Source organism: Rhinatrema bivittatum, chromosome 4, assembly GCF_901001135.1.
Source record: "Rhinatrema bivittatum chromosome 4, aRhiBiv1.1, whole genome shotgun sequence".
Classification (NCBI taxonomy): domain Eukaryota; kingdom Metazoa; phylum Chordata; class Amphibia; order Gymnophiona; family Rhinatrematidae; genus Rhinatrema; species Rhinatrema bivittatum.
The window spans coordinates 408,268,300-408,285,537 of record NC_042618.1 but is presented as its reverse complement, the minus strand read 5'-3'; the positions used below and the strand labels follow the sequence as shown (position 1 = coordinate 408,285,537).

Here is a 17,238-nt window from a genome sequence, read left to right as displayed (position 1 = left end):
AAAAGATTATTCAGTGCTGTATTCAGATGTTGCGTTGTTTATTAGATAAGATTACAAAATAATGAAAAAAAGATTGCAAGAAGACCTAGGAGAGGTTTCTGAAGAAGGCGAGATTTTGGCCCTTGCATTGTGCTCTGTTCTGTTTTAGTCTCTCCTGAAGTGCTTTTGCTTGCCGTTCATTGTTTACTTTTTCTAGCGCTATCACACACATCCTCCATTTTCTGATAAGGAACATTCCTGTTACCTTGAGGTTTCCTCCCACCCTAGCACACCTGGCAGAAGGCTGGGGAGGGGCATTGCCAGGAGGCATCCAGGGAGAGCACGGGGCTCTGTAGGGGAAGCTTTGCACCGTTTGGAGCTGGAAAGTCATGGCAGGTCCTGCTGCCAGGAGAGGGTTTTACAGTCAGGACATTAATAAAACCAGCTGGGAGGTCCCAGTTCGCTACAAAGACCTGAAAGCAGTAGGATCTGGGGCATATGGAGCCGTCTGGTGAGTTGGAAGCACGTTTTCAGGAGATGTTTTCATGTGGGTTTGTGCTGGCTCTCTGCTTCCTCAGAACGAGAGATTTGCCAGACAAGTCCAAAATAAAATTCTGCAAAAGGGTGGAGGGGAACAGTCCCAGCTAATTCCAGGGAGAAAGAGTCATATGTCAGGGCAGATTCACAGCATTTATGATTATGGAAACCTTCCCTGGTGGTGAACAAAGACCTTGGGAGTATATTTGTTGCTGTCTTCCGCCGTAGCCCCTTGGTTAATTAAACGCGTGCGGCAGGGAGAGCCCTGGCGTGAGATCTCATGCGGTTCGGTGCGGGGTGGAACTGGGCAGCCAGAGGCCGATGGCGTAAGGTGCCCTGGGCTGAGCACGCATTTTTTTTTTTTGTGCGCATTAGCTTTACTCAAGATCCGGGAGAGGGGGGACGTGTTATAAGAGGTTGCATAAATTGGTGGGCTCTTATGCGCCCACGTTACACCGATCAACTTACGCTCGCAAGTTCGCTTTGGAAGGTGGCCCGTCAAAACTACGCACGCACGCAGCTCCGCCTGTTTTGGTTTTTTTTTTGGGGGGGGCGGGGCAGTTTTGCCGAGAGAATTCTCGCATTTACTCCTGAAAATCAAAAAGGGTGCGCCAGGGTCCCAAGCCCGGCGGGAATCCGGCCCCTGTGTAAAAGCACATGCATACGGTTTTCTAAAGGGACCTTTCTTTGGGTCAGTGACTCCCTTTTTCTCGCAGATAGCCCTGTGAAAAGCACCCTCCTTTTAAGAATTTTGGCACACACAAAACAAACACACAAAGAGGAGTAAAAAAAATCTGCACACTGCTTAGCGCTCCTCCATCCAAATCCCATATTAACGAAGGCATTAGCTATTACTCCCAATGCAGAGAGGTGCACACCCTTGGTTTTTTTTTGTTTTTTTTTTTAATTCTGGAAAATTAACTCCTGGCTCAGAGGTGGAATAAAGTTAATGGGGCTACTGTTAGTGTATGGAGCTGTGCCCCAATGCGGTTGTGGACCTGGAAATTTCTGGTGCGAGATGTCCTCAACTTCGGTTTTGTCGCACAACTTTTATGAACACAATTTATGCTCATAACTCATGTCTTGTGCATACACATTTTAGGGGCAGTGGTGTAGCCATGGGTGGGCTGTGGCCTACCCGCTTTGAGCTCAGGCCCACCCACTTAGCATTGGCTCGGCAGCCTGACAAGTAGCGAAGCAGCGGCCAAAGAGGTAAGGTGCCCCAGGAGGCCGCCAGTGGACCCTGTTCCACCAGCAACCGGAGAAGGTGGCTTGCGAGGCCACCGGTGGCCAGAAACAGAATGAGGCCCAGGAGGCCACCAGTGGACCACATCCCAATGGAGGCCAAGAAGAGAAACCCAACTAGAGAGAGCCCGTTCACCTGCTCCTCCTCCTCCCCATGTGCCAGCCATATTAATTTGAAAATGCTTGCAGCTATCACATGCTCTATGCTGATCTCACAATGCACAAAATCAGAATAGAGGAAGTGATAACCGCAAGAGTTTTGAATAACGCATGGGCTGGCACGTGAGAAAGAGCAGCAGCAGCAGCAGAACAGGCTCCTCCTTCTGCTCCTCATGGGAGAACTGCCTGGGTTTTGTGTTTTCGAGTGAATGGGAGCCTGTCTGAATGTGTGTTTGTGTGAATGGGAGCCTGACTAGAGAGAGTGTGTGTGTGTGTGTGAATGGGAGCCTGCCTGGGGGAGGGGGGTATTGATATTACTGGAAGCCTGCCTGGGGGAGGGGATGTTGGTGTGACTGGGTCACTGGGAGCCTGCCTGGGGGAGGAGGGTATTGGTGTGACTGGAAGCCTTCCTGGAGGAGGGAGGTGTTGGTGTGTCTAGGAGCTTGCCTGGATGATGAGGGTATTAGTGTGAATGGGAGCCTTCCTGGGGAGGGGGATGTTGGTGTGAATGGGAGCATGCCGTGGGGTGGGGGTGTGAATGGGAGCCTGCAAGGCAGTGTGTGTATGTGAAAGAACATGTGGGAATGGAAAAGTTGTCTGTACGTGTGAGGGAGTGTACGTCCGTGGAAATGGGAGCTTGTGTGTGAGAGAGAATATGAGAGTGGGAGCCTCTGTGTATGTGGGAGTGGCAGCCTACTTGTGAGAGCCTGTGTGTGTGAATATGAGCCTGTGTGTGTGGGAATGTGAACCTGTGTGAGAGAGAGAATGTAAGAGTGAGAACTTGTGTTTGTCTGTGAGTGGGGATGGGAGCCTGTATGTGAGAGCACGATCCTGTGTTTGTGTGTGGGAGTGGGAACCTGTGAGAGCCTGCATGTGTGAGAACATATGAGAGTGGGAGCCTCCATGTGAGAGAAAGCATATGAGAGTGAGAGCCTGAGTGGAAGCCTATGTGTATGTGAGAAAGTAAACATGTGTTTGAGAGAGTGCATGTGAGAGAGAATCTGTGATGAGTATGAAGGAGGAAGGAAAGAAGACAAGAGGAGAAGAAACAGAATAAAATAGATCCTGAAAAAGGAGTTAGGAAAAGATAGACAAGGGGAACAAAGAGACTGGGACCACCAATTAGAAAAATAAGATCAGACAACAAGAAACTATTTTGATTTTCAGTGATTGGAATATGCCATCTTTGGGAATGTGCATTTCTTATATATTTGTATTTTGCTGTTTCCTCAGTATTCCAGTGTTCACAGAGGCTGAGACTGGTTTCTCAGGCTTTCCAATTTGGTTTTGTCTGCATGTTTGTTTCTAATTTGTAGTCCCTTATTCTGTATTATGTAAGGGTCTGTCTGTGTTGTGCATGTGTGACAGACATGCAGTATTTTGGTAGCATGTAGTTTCTCTGTAGGGATTTGTGGCAGTTCAGTTTGTTCTGTATGCCAGCTATGTAGTGTATTGGTGTTCTAGGACTTGGTGTACTGTTTGCCTTTGCTGCCTTTTTGTAGATAAAGTTGCTGCTGTTTGAGTCCTGAGAGTTACAGCTGTTATAGTATAGCATCAGAAGGTTCTAGATTTTTTTTGTAGGGATTTGTCTTACTTCACCAAGTGTTTGGCATTGAAGGGAGTTTGTTTTGCTGTCACTGATGTGGCACCAGCATTTTAATATATTTTTTTTTACATGTTCTAGTTCCGTTCTGCACCTATTGCAAATCTCAAGTTCTTATAATGATTGTTATGATTATTGCTGTTTTATTATAGTTATATTCTCTGCATTTTTGGAAAGAGGATTCATAAAAGAATACATTGATATTTGTTTTATTACACAATTGAATATGATGCTTTTGTGAAACTTCTGTTACTTTTTACATGATTTTATTTATAAACTGCAATAAATATAAAATAAATTGATATAGATTAATAAGGTATTTTTAATGCTGGTAAGTGCTTGAAATAATAGAATTAAAATATTTTAAAGCATCATTCATGGTGAAACTACTTAGAAATCCTTTGTCGGATGCACTGTAGGACATTATTTATTGATAAGAGTACAAATAGGAGGGCCTAGACATGTATGTCAACGCCCCCCCAAAAATTCATTTCTGGCTATGCCACTGTGTTTAGGAGCATAGCTTCTAAGAGCATAACCCATGTTTTGTCAGCACAACTCAGGTTTTGTGTGCATAACTTTTATGTATATGAGTTTTAGGTGCACTGCACAGCTTGTTTTGTGGTCTAAGGGAAAGATACAGTATTAGGGGTGAAATTCTTCTAAGCACAAAGGAAGAGCTGGATCTGGGAGTAATTGTATCTGATGATCTTAAGGTGGGCAAAAAGGTGGATAAAGCAATTGTAAAAGCCAAAAAGATGCTTGGCTGCTTAGGGAGAGGAATGGTCAGCAGAAAAAGGGAGGTGATACCTTCCCTATAAAGGTCCCTGATGAGACCTCACTTAGAATACTGTGTACAATTCTGGAGACCGCACCTTCAAAAGGAAATAAACAGGATGGAGTCGGTCCTGAAGGTGGCTACTAAAAAGGTCAACGGTCTTCATTCTAAAGCATATGGGGATAGACTTAAAGATCTAAACATGTATACCCTAGAGCAGAGCTTTCCAAAGTGTGTGTCGCGACACTTTACTGTGTCGCCTGCAGTGTGCTGGTGTGTCGCGCAAGCCCGGTGCATGTGACACACCGGCAAGTGGGAGCCAATGCGGCCGCCGGTGGACCTCATCCCACTGGCGGCTTAGTACTGAAAAATCGCTGTGCTGCGTGCCGGCAGGAAGATCGGCAAGGCCGTGGTGGAGCTCACGTCACCACGGCCAGAAGAAAAAGGTGACGTCTAAACGTGCAGGTGCTCCTTCTCCTTCCTGCCCATGCGGCCCCGGAAGAAAAATATTGAAGGAGCCGCACGGGCAGGAAGGGGGAGGAGCGTCGGCCACGTGCAGAAGAGGAGCAGCGTTGTTGCTGCCAGCTAAGAAGAGGAGGAGGAGGCCCGGTAGCAGGGTCCCCACCGTGGATCGGCCGGAGAAGAGCAGGGCTGCCGCTGCTGCGGATCGGCCCGAGAAGAGCAGGGCCGCCGCTGCAGAGCCCATCCTGCAGTGACCCGTGAAGAGGAGGCCCAGAGGTAAGAGAGAAGCTGAGGGCCTGTAGAGTGCGTGTGAATGCATGGGTGCCTGCCTGAGGGTGTGTCTGTGTATGAGAATGTATGGGTGTCTTCCTGGGGTTTGTATGTGTGAGAAGAGGTGCTTGCCTGTGTGTGGTGTATGGGTGTGTGTGTGAGAATGAATTGGTGCCTGCCTGGGGGTCTGTATGTGTGTGAGAATGAATGTGTGCCTGCCTGGGGGTCTTTGTGAGAATGAATGTGTGCCTGCCTGGGGGATGGTGAGGGAGTGGTATGAAAATGAATGGGAGCCTGCCTGGGGGTCAGTTTCAGTGTGTGAGAATGACTGGGAGCTTGCCTGGGTGTGTGTGTGTGTATGTGAGGGAGCCAGAGAGAGTGAGAGCATGAGTGTGTATGAGAAAATCCAGGGGAGTAAGAGTTTGTGTGGGGGGTGTGTGTGGAGGGAGAGAGAGTGTCTTAGAGCCTGAGAGTGTGTCAGTGTTTGTGAGAGCGAGAGGTTATGGTGGATATAAGAGCATGAATGTGTATGTATGTGACAGTGTATGTGTGAGAGAGAATGGACATGTGAGTATGTGTGTGAGAGAGAGAGGATAACCTCCTAATCCTTGACAATATCAGGGTGACTGGAAATCAAGAGCTCCAAAGTATGGACAGCAGGGGCTTTTTAAAATCCTTATTAGTTTTAATTATTGGGTGTTATTTGATAAATGTGCTGTTTTGAAATATTTTATTGGTGTTTGGGAAATTGTAAAAAATGTATATGATTTTAATTAATAGAAATTCAATTTATCAATAGTTTTAAAATATTCTTTTATTAGTATGGTTTTACTATTATAACTGATGCTTTATGTTTCTTGATTTTATGTTTTATGAGGAATGGTGGTTCTGTTTTTCCATTGTTAATACAGAGAGTCTGGCTTCTTGGGATTTCCATTTCAGTTTTTGTCTAATTTGTGCTCCTTTATTTTGTAGTCTGTATTTGGTGAGGGTCTGTCTCTGCTCTGTGTGTGTGACCATGATGAGAGATTCTGCTAGCATAGGGATCTATAGCAATCTGGTTTGTTTTGTTTCCTCAGTAGGTGGTATATTGGTATTCTAGGACCCAGTTAATATTTACCCTTGCTTTTTCACAGGTAGGGTTATTGTTGTTTGAGTCCTTGGTGTTATTACTGTTACGTTATGATGGGATTGCAGTATAGATTTTGAGTGTCTTTTTTGCGGGGTTTTGTGTTAGTTCACAATGTGCCTGGCAGTGGAAGGTGTTTGTGCTGCTGTTACTGTGAGGTGACACCAGAATTTGAAAATATCTTTTAGTATGATGAGCTGTAAGGGAAACATCCAAGCTCCATTGTTTGGGGGAATTTCAGTGGATGCAGAGAGTTACAGAACTGGAGGTGCAGGATTTATATTGACATTCTGTCCCTTCCTATAAATTCCAGACTTCACTCTCATAGCCATATAGAATTAGTTGAATGAGGCTATCAATAATTTTATAGTGTGAAACTGGCCAGCTTTTTAAAATTACGCAGAAGACCTTTTGGACTTTTTTATGAACATCAAATATTCAAAAGCTGTGTCCATCAAGCTCATATATCTCATTAAAGAGGTAAATTGAATAACACAATAACTTTGTTTTATTATTGTTACTCATAAATTATAACAATAACATTAATCTTGGAATATTATATATTTTTAATATAAATGAAAGGTTTTCACAAGATAGGTTGTGTCGTGAAACATTTTATTATGTATATATTTAAGGAAACATACGTAAATTGTCAAAATACATTTTGTTCATTTAACCTTTAACCTCTGGTTTGCTAGTAGATGAATTACTGTGTCCCGAAATTATGTTTGTCTAAAAAGTGTGTCACCAACATGAAAAGTTTGGAAAGCTCTGCCCTAGAGGAAAGGGGAGATATGATAGAGATATTTAAATATCTCAAGGGTTTACAAGCACAGGAGGTCAGCCTTTTTCAGTGGAAAGGAGGCTGTAGAACGAGGGGTCATGCAATGAAGTTGAAAGGTGGTAGGCAGGAGTAATCTTAGTAAATATTTCTTTACAGAGAGGGTAGGGTGGTAGATGCCAGGAACATCCTCCCATTGGAGGTGGTAGAAACAAAAACAGTTTCTGAATTCAGGAAAGCATGGGATAAACACAGGGGATCTCTAAGGAAGTGATGGGAATTATAATGCTAAATTAATTGTGCAGATGGGCAGACTGGATGGGCCTTACGGTCTTTTTCTGCCATCATGTTTCTATGTTTCTAATTCACGAGCTATGCAAATGAACATGAAGTGCATGGTAAGATGTGCCCGGTTGCATGCGTGTTTGCTTGCACTAACATTTTGGGGATCGCGCGCTTTTTAAATTCCCAATGAATCAGTATATCATTAGCTTACTGCATTGAGTGCTAGCACCTTTTTTTTTTTGGTGCACGAGTAAAGAAAGTGTGCGCTGAGGTTCAGCATGGTTTTTAGTCACATTTTATCACATCGGGTCCTCGATGAGAAAAATCCAGTGTCTTTCCCGGGAGAGGGAGAGAGCATCTTCTCTCTGGAAGAGACGTTGGCAGGGAAAGGACCAGAACCAAGTGCCTGCCAGGCAGAAGTTGCTAGTGCTCAAGGGAGGAGGCCAGAGAAAGGAGCCAATAAGTCAATGGTCTTAAGAAACGCTCTGAACACTAGGGCTGTGGCGTGCAACAGTGCAAGTCATGCCCTTAAAGTTTTTGCCAGTGGGGAAAAAAAAAATTCTTCTGCAAGTATTGGAGGAGAACTTTTTTGGGAATACATATGTTGTCTTGCGAACCCTTCTGGGCTTCGGCATAAAGCAGCCTATAAATATGAGTTAAGACCTTGCACCCTGATTTCTATTCACCATCTATGCATTTGGTCAATTTGGACTTTCTGGTTGTTTCTACAACTGGTTGATACCTCAAACAATATCTTGTGTGAATATTGTGACATTGTGTATTGTGTGTGAAGGTGGAATGTGACATTATGATACCTGTGACACCAAATTTAGAGTAGTCTTTCTTGTTTTTAACAATTTTTTTTGCACAGGGTGTGGTACAGTGTCTTTTATTTGTATTTCTTTGTATGTATTTTGTTTAGAACATTTTATTCACAGTTATATTCAAATGCTGTTGTATATTTATAAATCGATACGTGTATAAATTATGAATAAATATTGTTTTTTGTATTTAGTTACATAATACATTAGTGCTCTCTCCTTAGGGTTTCTCATATATATTATATATGTATCTATATTTTGTCCCACACAGTTCTGCCATGGACCAGTTAACCAAGGAGAAAGTCGCCATAAAGAAGCTGTATCGTCCATTCCAGTCTTTGCTTCATGCCAGGAGAGCTTACCGGGAGCTGCGCCTGCTCAAACACATCAATCACGAGAACGTACGTCCAACAGAAAGTGCCACTGCCTGCCGGGGGCCTTTTATTCGGCTCCCAAGTCATTAATTTAGCGCCATTCATCCAAAAGGGATACTGGCGAAAAAGGCACGAGGCACTGCTGGAGTCCAGTGGTGGCCTGTGTTTAAAAGGGAGAGGGGGAGGGGACAACATTATTAGTAGTATTCCTATTGCCCAATCATGGTGGTTAAACTGAGAAGTTAGTAGAGAAGGCAACTGACTCAAGAACTGGTGGCAAAAGCCAGGGCTAAGATCTAAGAATCCCATCTCCTCTTCCAGTACGCTAAGCTTTCTTCTTATAGCTTTCCTCAACTGCCTTGTATTGAAGAATGTTTGAGCAAGAACAAAATGTGAAAACTGCGAGCAGTCATCAAAGGCTTCACCTCTCGTTCCAGCTCTGTTTCCATGTACAACTCACAAATGCAGGAGATATGGCAGCAAAAGAGCGCAGGGCATGCCTGGGGCTGCTTTATAGGTGAAGCCCTCTGTTCTGAAGTGGAGAGTTTGGTTTTCAGTAGGATGTTGCTGAGTTCCAGGTGGTGGAGAAGCAAAAGCTGAAAAAGGAGACAGCTTGTTGTATTCTGGCTTTGGGAAAAAGAAAACTGGGAGAGGGAAGTATCTTCTGGTGGGGAAAAGACAAGGTAGAAGGCCTGGAAAGAAGACCTTATATACAGGGCGGTTTTAAGCCTCTATGAGGCAAAACTCACTAGGATGAGGCCCTCCCCACTCCCCACTATGTACAATTTTTGCACAATGTATGAACCATGGAAGATAATATGGCATGTTAGTTAGCTATCTTATTTTACCTTCTTTTTTATTTTTTCACCATTTTATTTTTCTTTAATTTCTTTTTTTTTTGGGGGGGGGGATCAAGCTGGGCCACTCTGAGGCTTTCGACCCTGGGCAAGTGCCCTGTTTATATAGGAGCAATCTTAAATTATCATAGATTGATTCTGCCACATCCCTGGCCTATCATCTCCCTACATACATTTCTAAAGCTTAGTTAACTCTATTTAGGCTTCTAAAATGTCCACTTATAATTTAATTAAAAAACAAACAAAAAACACTTTTTTTCATTTACTCTCATTACAGAATAATGGCCTACGCCAGTGGTTTCCACACCTTTGCTACTGGCCGCACAGCCAGTCAGGTTTTCTGGATATCCACCATGAATATGCATGATATGAACCTGCACACGCTGGAGACCAAAATATGCAAATTTATTTCATAAATATTCATGGTGAATATCCCAAAACTCCAACTAGATATGGGGTCTCCAGGATAGATTGCAGAACAACCAGCCTATAGCAAAGGAGATCCATATCTCTTGTAGAGGGAGTCTCTTCAATAAACATGCAAAATACACCCAATTGTAGTTTCACAGACAAGTATACAGTATATATTGCACCCATGCTAACACATGGAAACATGACTGAATTAACACCAGTTTGAAACCTGTGAGCAGTAAATACCTTTGTCGAGTGTTAGGCATTTTGTTTTCTACAGTAATGATAATAACTTCCAAGTTTTGTTTCTTTACTGGGTTACCATTTTCTTCTACAGGTTATTTGCCTCCTGAATGTTTTCACTCCAGACGAATCCCTGGAAATATTTCAGACCTTGTAAGTAGGAAAATGAGTCCAGTGTCATCATCACTGCAGTGCCGAGGCCAAAACAAAGGAAAGGAATGGGAACTCCTATGTAGCAGTAAGAGAAGTGATGGAATTCCTTGCCAAAACGATTACAACAGAAAAACGAGATCAAGGAGAGGAATAAGAAGCCTTTTTAACTAGTCACCATATGGAATGACTAGCATTTTCTATATATATATATATTTTAGTGCAAAGTTTTAGCCACCTGGATAGTGCACCCATGGCGGGCATATCAAATTAAAACTATTGTAGTTGGAAAGGATGCAGATGCTGCTCTTGTGGACAGGAAAAATCCTTTAACCCTTTAAGCAGGAGAGAATATGTTAATCCCAGTTTTAGTTTACACTTGAATACCTGCCTTGTGTGGCAAAGCCCCAAAGTAAAAACAAATACAATATTATTATGCAAAACTTCCCCTCCCCTTCTCCCCATCTGCAATACAACACAGTGCATAGACAATAATACAGCAACTCACACTTAATGGTCCCATCTAATCGTCATACATAGCAACTGCGGCATAAATCAGAGAACAAAACTTCAAAACTGTACCCCAGTCCCCTTGCCAAAACTGACAGTCCCACCTTATTCCAGTTAACAAATTAAAATCTTATATATTTGCCAGATGCAAGATTAACCCCAAATAAAAGAATCCAACCCCTCCCCCCTTCATAGACATTCCTCCCTAATTCAGATAAAATAACTCGTAACTGCTAATGAATCGGGAAGAGCCTGCTCAACAGCTAGGTCTTGCCTTTTTTTTTTTTTTTCAAAAAGTTAAATTCATCTCTAAGCTAATCTCTAGACAAACAGTTCCAGAGTGCAAAGACAAAGCAAGAAAAAGCACAAGTTTGATGACCATCAGTTTAATGATTGGGAAAGATGGGACAGCTCACAGCTTGTTAAGATGATATCAGTGTCCATATGGGATAATCCTGCAAAAAAAATTATACAAAGAGTTTTAAAGCAAATCCTCTGTGCCACAGGGAGCCAATATGAGCTATGGGGAAGTAGGACAAGACGATCAATTCTTTTATCCTTTATTAGGCATGCAGCTGTATTTTAGATAGTGAATAGTAGTACAGCTCAGTTTTAAGTTTTAAAAAGAATGTTTTAGTTGTTTTTATTATAATGTTGTATTTTATGGGATGTCAGGATAATTTTATAATTGTTACTTTGTAATCCACACTGGGCAATTATCTGGAAGTAGAGGACTATAAAAGATTTTAAATAGATGAATAATAAATATTTTGCAGCAACTGCAATAGCATTCCTAAATTCTTGCACCAGCTTTGCAATCTGGCCTGTCTAAATTTCCTTGAAAACTGAAAGTTTGGAAAGAACGCTACCCTGATGCAACACCAGTCTGCAGCTGGTGGGTTGAAACTGCATTTCTTCTCAGCTCAACTAGTTATTTCCTGGTTGTCAACCTTACTCTCACTTGTATCTGTGATGAGAGAAAAGCCAGTACCATATCCTCCCCAGATGCAATAAAATGCTCTAATTCTGAACTTAGGGCAAGATTCATTAAGGCTTTTCTCCCCTTTGTGTCTATGGGAAAAACCCTTAGGGGCGGATTTTAAGAGCCCTGCTCGCCGGTGCGCCTATTTTACATAGGCCTACCGGCGCACGCAGAGCCCCGGGACTCGCGTAAGTCCCGGGGTTTTCAGAGGGGGGCGGGCCCGATCCGTGCAGCGTTTTCGGGGCGTGTCGGGAGCGTTTCGGGGGCGGGCCCGGGGGCGTGGTTACGGCCTGGGGCGGTCCGGGGGCATGGCAGTGCCCTCCGGACCCGCCCCCAGGTCGCGTCCCGGCGCGCTAGCGGCCCGCTGGCACGCGGGGATTTACGTCTCCCTCCGGGAGGCGTAAATCCCCCGACAAAGGTAAGGGGGGGGGTTTAGACAGGGCCGGGCGGGTGGGTTAGGTAGGGGAAGGTGAGGGGAGGGCAAAAGAAAGTTCCCTCCGAGGCCGCTCCGATTTCAGAGCGGCCTCGGAGGGAACGGAGGTAGGCTGCGCAGCTCGGCGCGCGCCGGCTATACGGAATCGATAGCCTTGCGCGCGCCGATCCCGGATTTTAGCGGATACGCGCGGCTACGCGCGTATCTACTAAAATCCCGCGTACTTTTGTTGGCGCCTGGAGCGCCAACAAAAGTACACGAACGCGCCGTTTTTGTACATCTACCCCTAATTATTTATAACTCCAGTTATGCCAAGATGTTTTCGACACAATTCTTTGGGTTGCTCTTCTAGGTCTCCTGATGCACTGGAAAGTATCCTGGTAAGCAGGAGTCCAAACACGAAACTGCACTGGCTCCTGACAGAGACCAGGATTAAATTCAAAACCCTTTGCTTTGTCTTTCAAATGTGTAAATAAGCAAGCTTCTGAATATCTCTCCCATCTTCTTACCTCCTACACCCCTACTAGAAAACTCTTCTCACCTCCCTCTGCCACCTTGGGCCCCCTCCCTCCCCCCCCAATGTCTGAGAATTTGGTCAGTACAAAATTCTTTGGGCCTTCAGTTGTTAAGCACCCAAAATCTGTAATGAGATACCACTATCCCTTCACCTTGTACTGTCCTACCTCACTTTCTGGAAGGAAGCAAAGACGCGGCTGTTCATCCATGCCTTTCCCCAATCTATTTGCTAGTGGTAGAAATATGCCCGAGACTGACTCCATAAAACTGCACATGACTCTAGTCTTGAACAAATATAACTCTTGTATCCCTATTAGCCATTCTTATTTAATTATGTAACCCTTTTTTTGGGAGATAAGCTGTACCCCAAAGGGCCATAAAACATTTTTATTTTTGGGGCTACCTTCTCAGTCTCTTTCCCCCTCTTATTTTCCCAAGGGGTATGTCCTTGCTTCTGGGGGGAAGGATAACCTTCTAGGCCCAGGGCATAAGTGAACTTCCTTATGTGTGTATTACCATAGCTCTCTGGGGCAGGTACCTTGACAAAAGAGGCTGGACTCTCTGGCTGGGTGTTCAAAATAAAATGTCCTGGGGTTGATTGTGAAAGAATCAATAGGAGCAAATAATAAAGGGTCCAATTACATCCTGGTTCTTCAGCCATGTAGGAGTACATCATTTTAGGGTCTCTACCTCTGTGGATGTGTCCTCAATGTAAGGTCTTGACACTTTCTTATCTTTCATGGAGTGGATTGACTAAGTGTCTCAATTGGCCGAAGCGTCCTAGTTGTGGATGTCCCTGTCTTTTCCCCACAATACCTGAGGTCCACATGTACTCCTGATCTCCAATCTGTCTCCAGATGTCCTTCTCTGAATTCTTCTTCCACTTGAATAGATGCAGTCCTCTAGGCTAAATACTGAAAGCACGGCTTCCAGCTCTGGGTAAGGAAAACTCAGACTGGAGAAAACTTTCTCTTCTCTCCTTGAATGGGCATTGTAACCTCTTCTTGGTCTGGGTGAAAAGGTGCACAGTCCTCCTGACCACCCTGACCAGAGGATACTGACTGCCAGGAATGGTACAGGTCAAAATAGTAAAAATTCAGAAAAACTACAAAACTCCTTCCACCTTTCTCTCTCCCATCCAGTCCTAACAGAGGAACTGGCAGGGCAGTGTCTCCCCCTTTCTGTGCTAGACTGGGGGCCCAATTTGGAGAGCACACTGAAACAACTCCTCCGTCAAATGCAATTCTACACTGCTGCACTCTAACTTGGACTAGTGTCCCCCCCGGACTCCCTATTCCAGACAAGCTCTAGGGAAATGCTGTACTGAATGGTCTTTCCCTTTGCTGCTGTCTAACCAAGGGTTGGGAACTAGTGCCATCTAGTGGAGACCACATAGTCTCTACAATTATAATCCACTTTGAGGCCAGTTTGGAAAAAGGCAGAATATCACATTTCTGGAAACAAAATAACATCTTTGATTTATCAAAAGCTCACTGCAGAAATGCTAAAAGTACAGTAGATGCTCCTGCTAGAACCATTGAAGATTGGAATTCAAAGCTCCAGGCCAATTTGGATCTAGATGACTGGAGAAATATTTGGAGGAGGACTTATATATCTATTTGTTGTAGAAAAAAATAATATTTTTTCTCTGATTTTAAATCATCTAGTCCTTTGTTGGAGGGGATGTGGTACTTCTGGCTGTGTGCTGGAAATATGGGTCTGTCCAGGACTTTGAGGTCTCTATTTGAATCCTAAGTACTATCATCAATACTTATTTGACTGTAATCACTGCACGATGTCTCTTTAGGAGATGAGTGAATAGTGCTCTTTCTAACTGTAATAAAAGAATTGGTTCATCATTAAATTCATGCTGCCAGACACGCTAGTGTATTTCAGGAAGTTTGCCCTTCAGAGGCAGTGTTGGAGATGTCATGCTCCTGCTATTGCTACAATAGAGAAACTGACATACTCACTCAAAGGAAACTTGAAAGAAAATTATAAAATATAGGGAGCCTACTGAGATTTGTGAAGTAGGCTCATTAGTCAGGATGTTGGTCAGGTTCAAACAATCTCCTTCTCAGTCTGATATTGTTACAGCTGTAAATGTATCTATCTATCTATCTATATAAAAGGCTTGTGTCGGTTGGTCGGTGAGTCTGTCTGGCGCAGTGGGGTACTCTGATCATTAGATGGCGTATGGATTGGTTAGAGTGAATGTAATCTATATGTTAAAATGTGGAATTTTCCAGCTTTAGGGATCAAGTGGAGTGCATGGAAGAGTGTGCCAGTGCATGACTGGCAGTATATCTCAGTCTAATAGGGGAAGATATCAGAATGGTATAAAAGCTGCTCCACGAGGATTAGCTGCTGGTCACAGAGGAAGGAGTCTCATGGTGGGGGGCTCTGGGGGGACTTCAGCCAAAGGGAAGGAGCGGGTGTTAAATTCAGTGCTAAGGGGTTCCAAGAAGAGTTAAGGAGTGAAAAGCTGAAAGGAGAATTGGGGTTTCCACAAAGTCCTACAAGAGTTGAGAGTTAGAAGCAGCGAGAAAGTGTCTGAAGAGACCTAGGCCAGAGATGATTGGAGTAAAGTTGAAAGCTGTGTTGGACTTCTCCAGAACCAAGAGAGTGGGGCCTGTGGGATGTTCCAGTTGTGGCTAGGGAACCTCATCTGCTTGCTGAATCTGATAACCTGAGCAAGGCCAGGTATCTCTGACTAGTTAAATGATAGCTTTTTGAGATATATGGGAAATTATGTACTTTGAGGTTTGCTGTGCTTCTTATATGAGTATACTGCCTGTGTTTAAAAGAATAATAAAACATCATTTCATTAGGCTCCAAGGGATGTTCATCATTGGTTAAGCAATCTGAAAGTATCCCTTTGAGCCAATGAGATGTAGGGAATTTCAAGTCTATTCAACTTTCCAAAAATGGTTCACAGACAAAAACGTCTGTGACTGCCTAATTGGATCAAGAGTACCATAACCTACATGTGGGCATTATGGGGTGAATTGGGTAACACTTTTTGAATTAAAATGCTATATAAATGTATTATTTTTGTTAAATAATAACTTTTCCCAGAAAAGTGCAGAGTGGGAAGTAAACAGCAGAAAATGCCTCCTCTTGAGGGTGGGGTAAGGAGCTGAAGTTGTTGTTATGATCTCACTAACTCAGTTTTCTTGTGTTGGTTGCAGTTACCTAGTGATGCCGTTCATGGCTCAGGACCTGGGTCAGATCATGAAGACACAGGAACTCACCCAGAATATGGCCATTTATTTTCTCTATCAGATCCTCCGAGGGCTCCAGGTGAGAGAGGCTGATTTTAGCTTTTTTTTTTTTTTTATCACCTGTTCTCTTAGAGGTGGAAGTGGAAGCATAGAGATTTTTATGTTCTGAAGAGTAGGAATATATGTAAACCCTATCACCTTCATCTTATTTATGTAGTTCAATGAAAAACCAGTTCTGACTATTGTAGTTCCCTATGATGGGTCAGATGATTCCATAAATTCAGGCAATTTCTGACTGATCATTGTTTTTATAATTCTGATTCCAAAGCATTCTGGTACTTATAATCTTGCATTCTCTATTGGGAAAGCAAAACGCAAACCATCAGAATGTTATGGGATTGCCGATTAAAAATTAAGACTGCAAGGAAACTTTTGTATAAATGGAGCCATCTGGTCCTGGTATCTGCAAAAAACAGCTTTGAGACCTAAGAGGAGTCCTTTTCTGATCCTTGCATTTGGAAGCCCTGACAATACATTTTCTCACACCAAGGAGCGAGAGCAAAGGTTGAGAGGCCTCACAATATATCTTGCAGGTGAGGGGGCGGAATGTATTCATAAAACCTATGAGTCTTGTTAGTACATGCCTCGCTTTCACACGAGATACAGGACATGAACAGGTCTGCCTGTTTGGAATGCAGAAATTTCACATAGAGGCTGATCTATCTCCCCTTGAGTATGAACGAATGGCAGATGGTATGTCAGTCTACAAGATATAAGGAACAGAAGTAGCAAATCCTGCTATTTCTTATTGTTCCTTAAGAGTCAGTAATTACTGGAAAAGAAACCAAATTACTGAACCCAGAAATCCAAAACTTAATAGACCCACGAAACTGGCATCGTAGTGATGTACTTAATTGGTGATTGATTAATTCTTTTCTTCTCTACTGGTATGAGCTTAACCACTGTTATTGAGAAATAGACACAAAATATAATTGAGGCTTCAAGTATTATGATACATATTTTTGTACTTTTCCATCCATATTTATTAAATATTTCACATTTCTGTATTTTATATTTTTTTCATTTTAGTTTTGGCTTCTTAATGAAGATATCTCTGCTTAAGAATGAATGCACATAGGTTTCTAAAAATAAGAGTTTAACTTTTTCTTATATACTGTATATATTTGTTGTTATTGTTCACTTTCACCAGAACTACATTCATCCATTCTTTTGTGGAAAAAAAAAGACATTTCAATTTCATGTGTGTAATTTATCTGTAAAAATAAAAATCCAAGAGCCCTAATTATAATGCAGCATGATAGAATAGGTTATTCTTCTAGTGTAAGCTCCAGGAAGACTTTGGGTTTCCACCTCATTAAGTACAGAAAAATGGTTGAATTAGCACAAGTTTGAAATCTGTGAGCAGCAGCGTCAGTCGTTGAGGCTTTCAACCCCAGCCACCTCATTAAATGTGTGTGGGGATTTTTAA

General features: G+C 43.1%; 1 protein-coding gene across 1 annotated transcript in view; it reads left to right on the top strand.

The window, feature by feature from the left end:
* Positions 1–263: 263 nt before the first annotated feature.
* The window catches only part of LOC115091155 (mitogen-activated protein kinase 12-like), a 54,117-nt gene continuing 37,142 nt past the window's right edge, over positions 264–17,238 (top strand). Inside the window, exons 1-4 of the mRNA XM_029601110.1 lie at positions 264–490; positions 8,321–8,450; positions 10,029–10,087; positions 15,717–15,828. Coding sequence (XP_029456970.1) covers positions 369–490; positions 8,321–8,450; positions 10,029–10,087; positions 15,717–15,828 — 423 coding nt within the window. The 5' untranslated portion in view covers positions 264–368. The remainder of the gene's footprint in view (positions 491–8,320; positions 8,451–10,028; positions 10,088–15,716; positions 15,829–17,238) is intronic.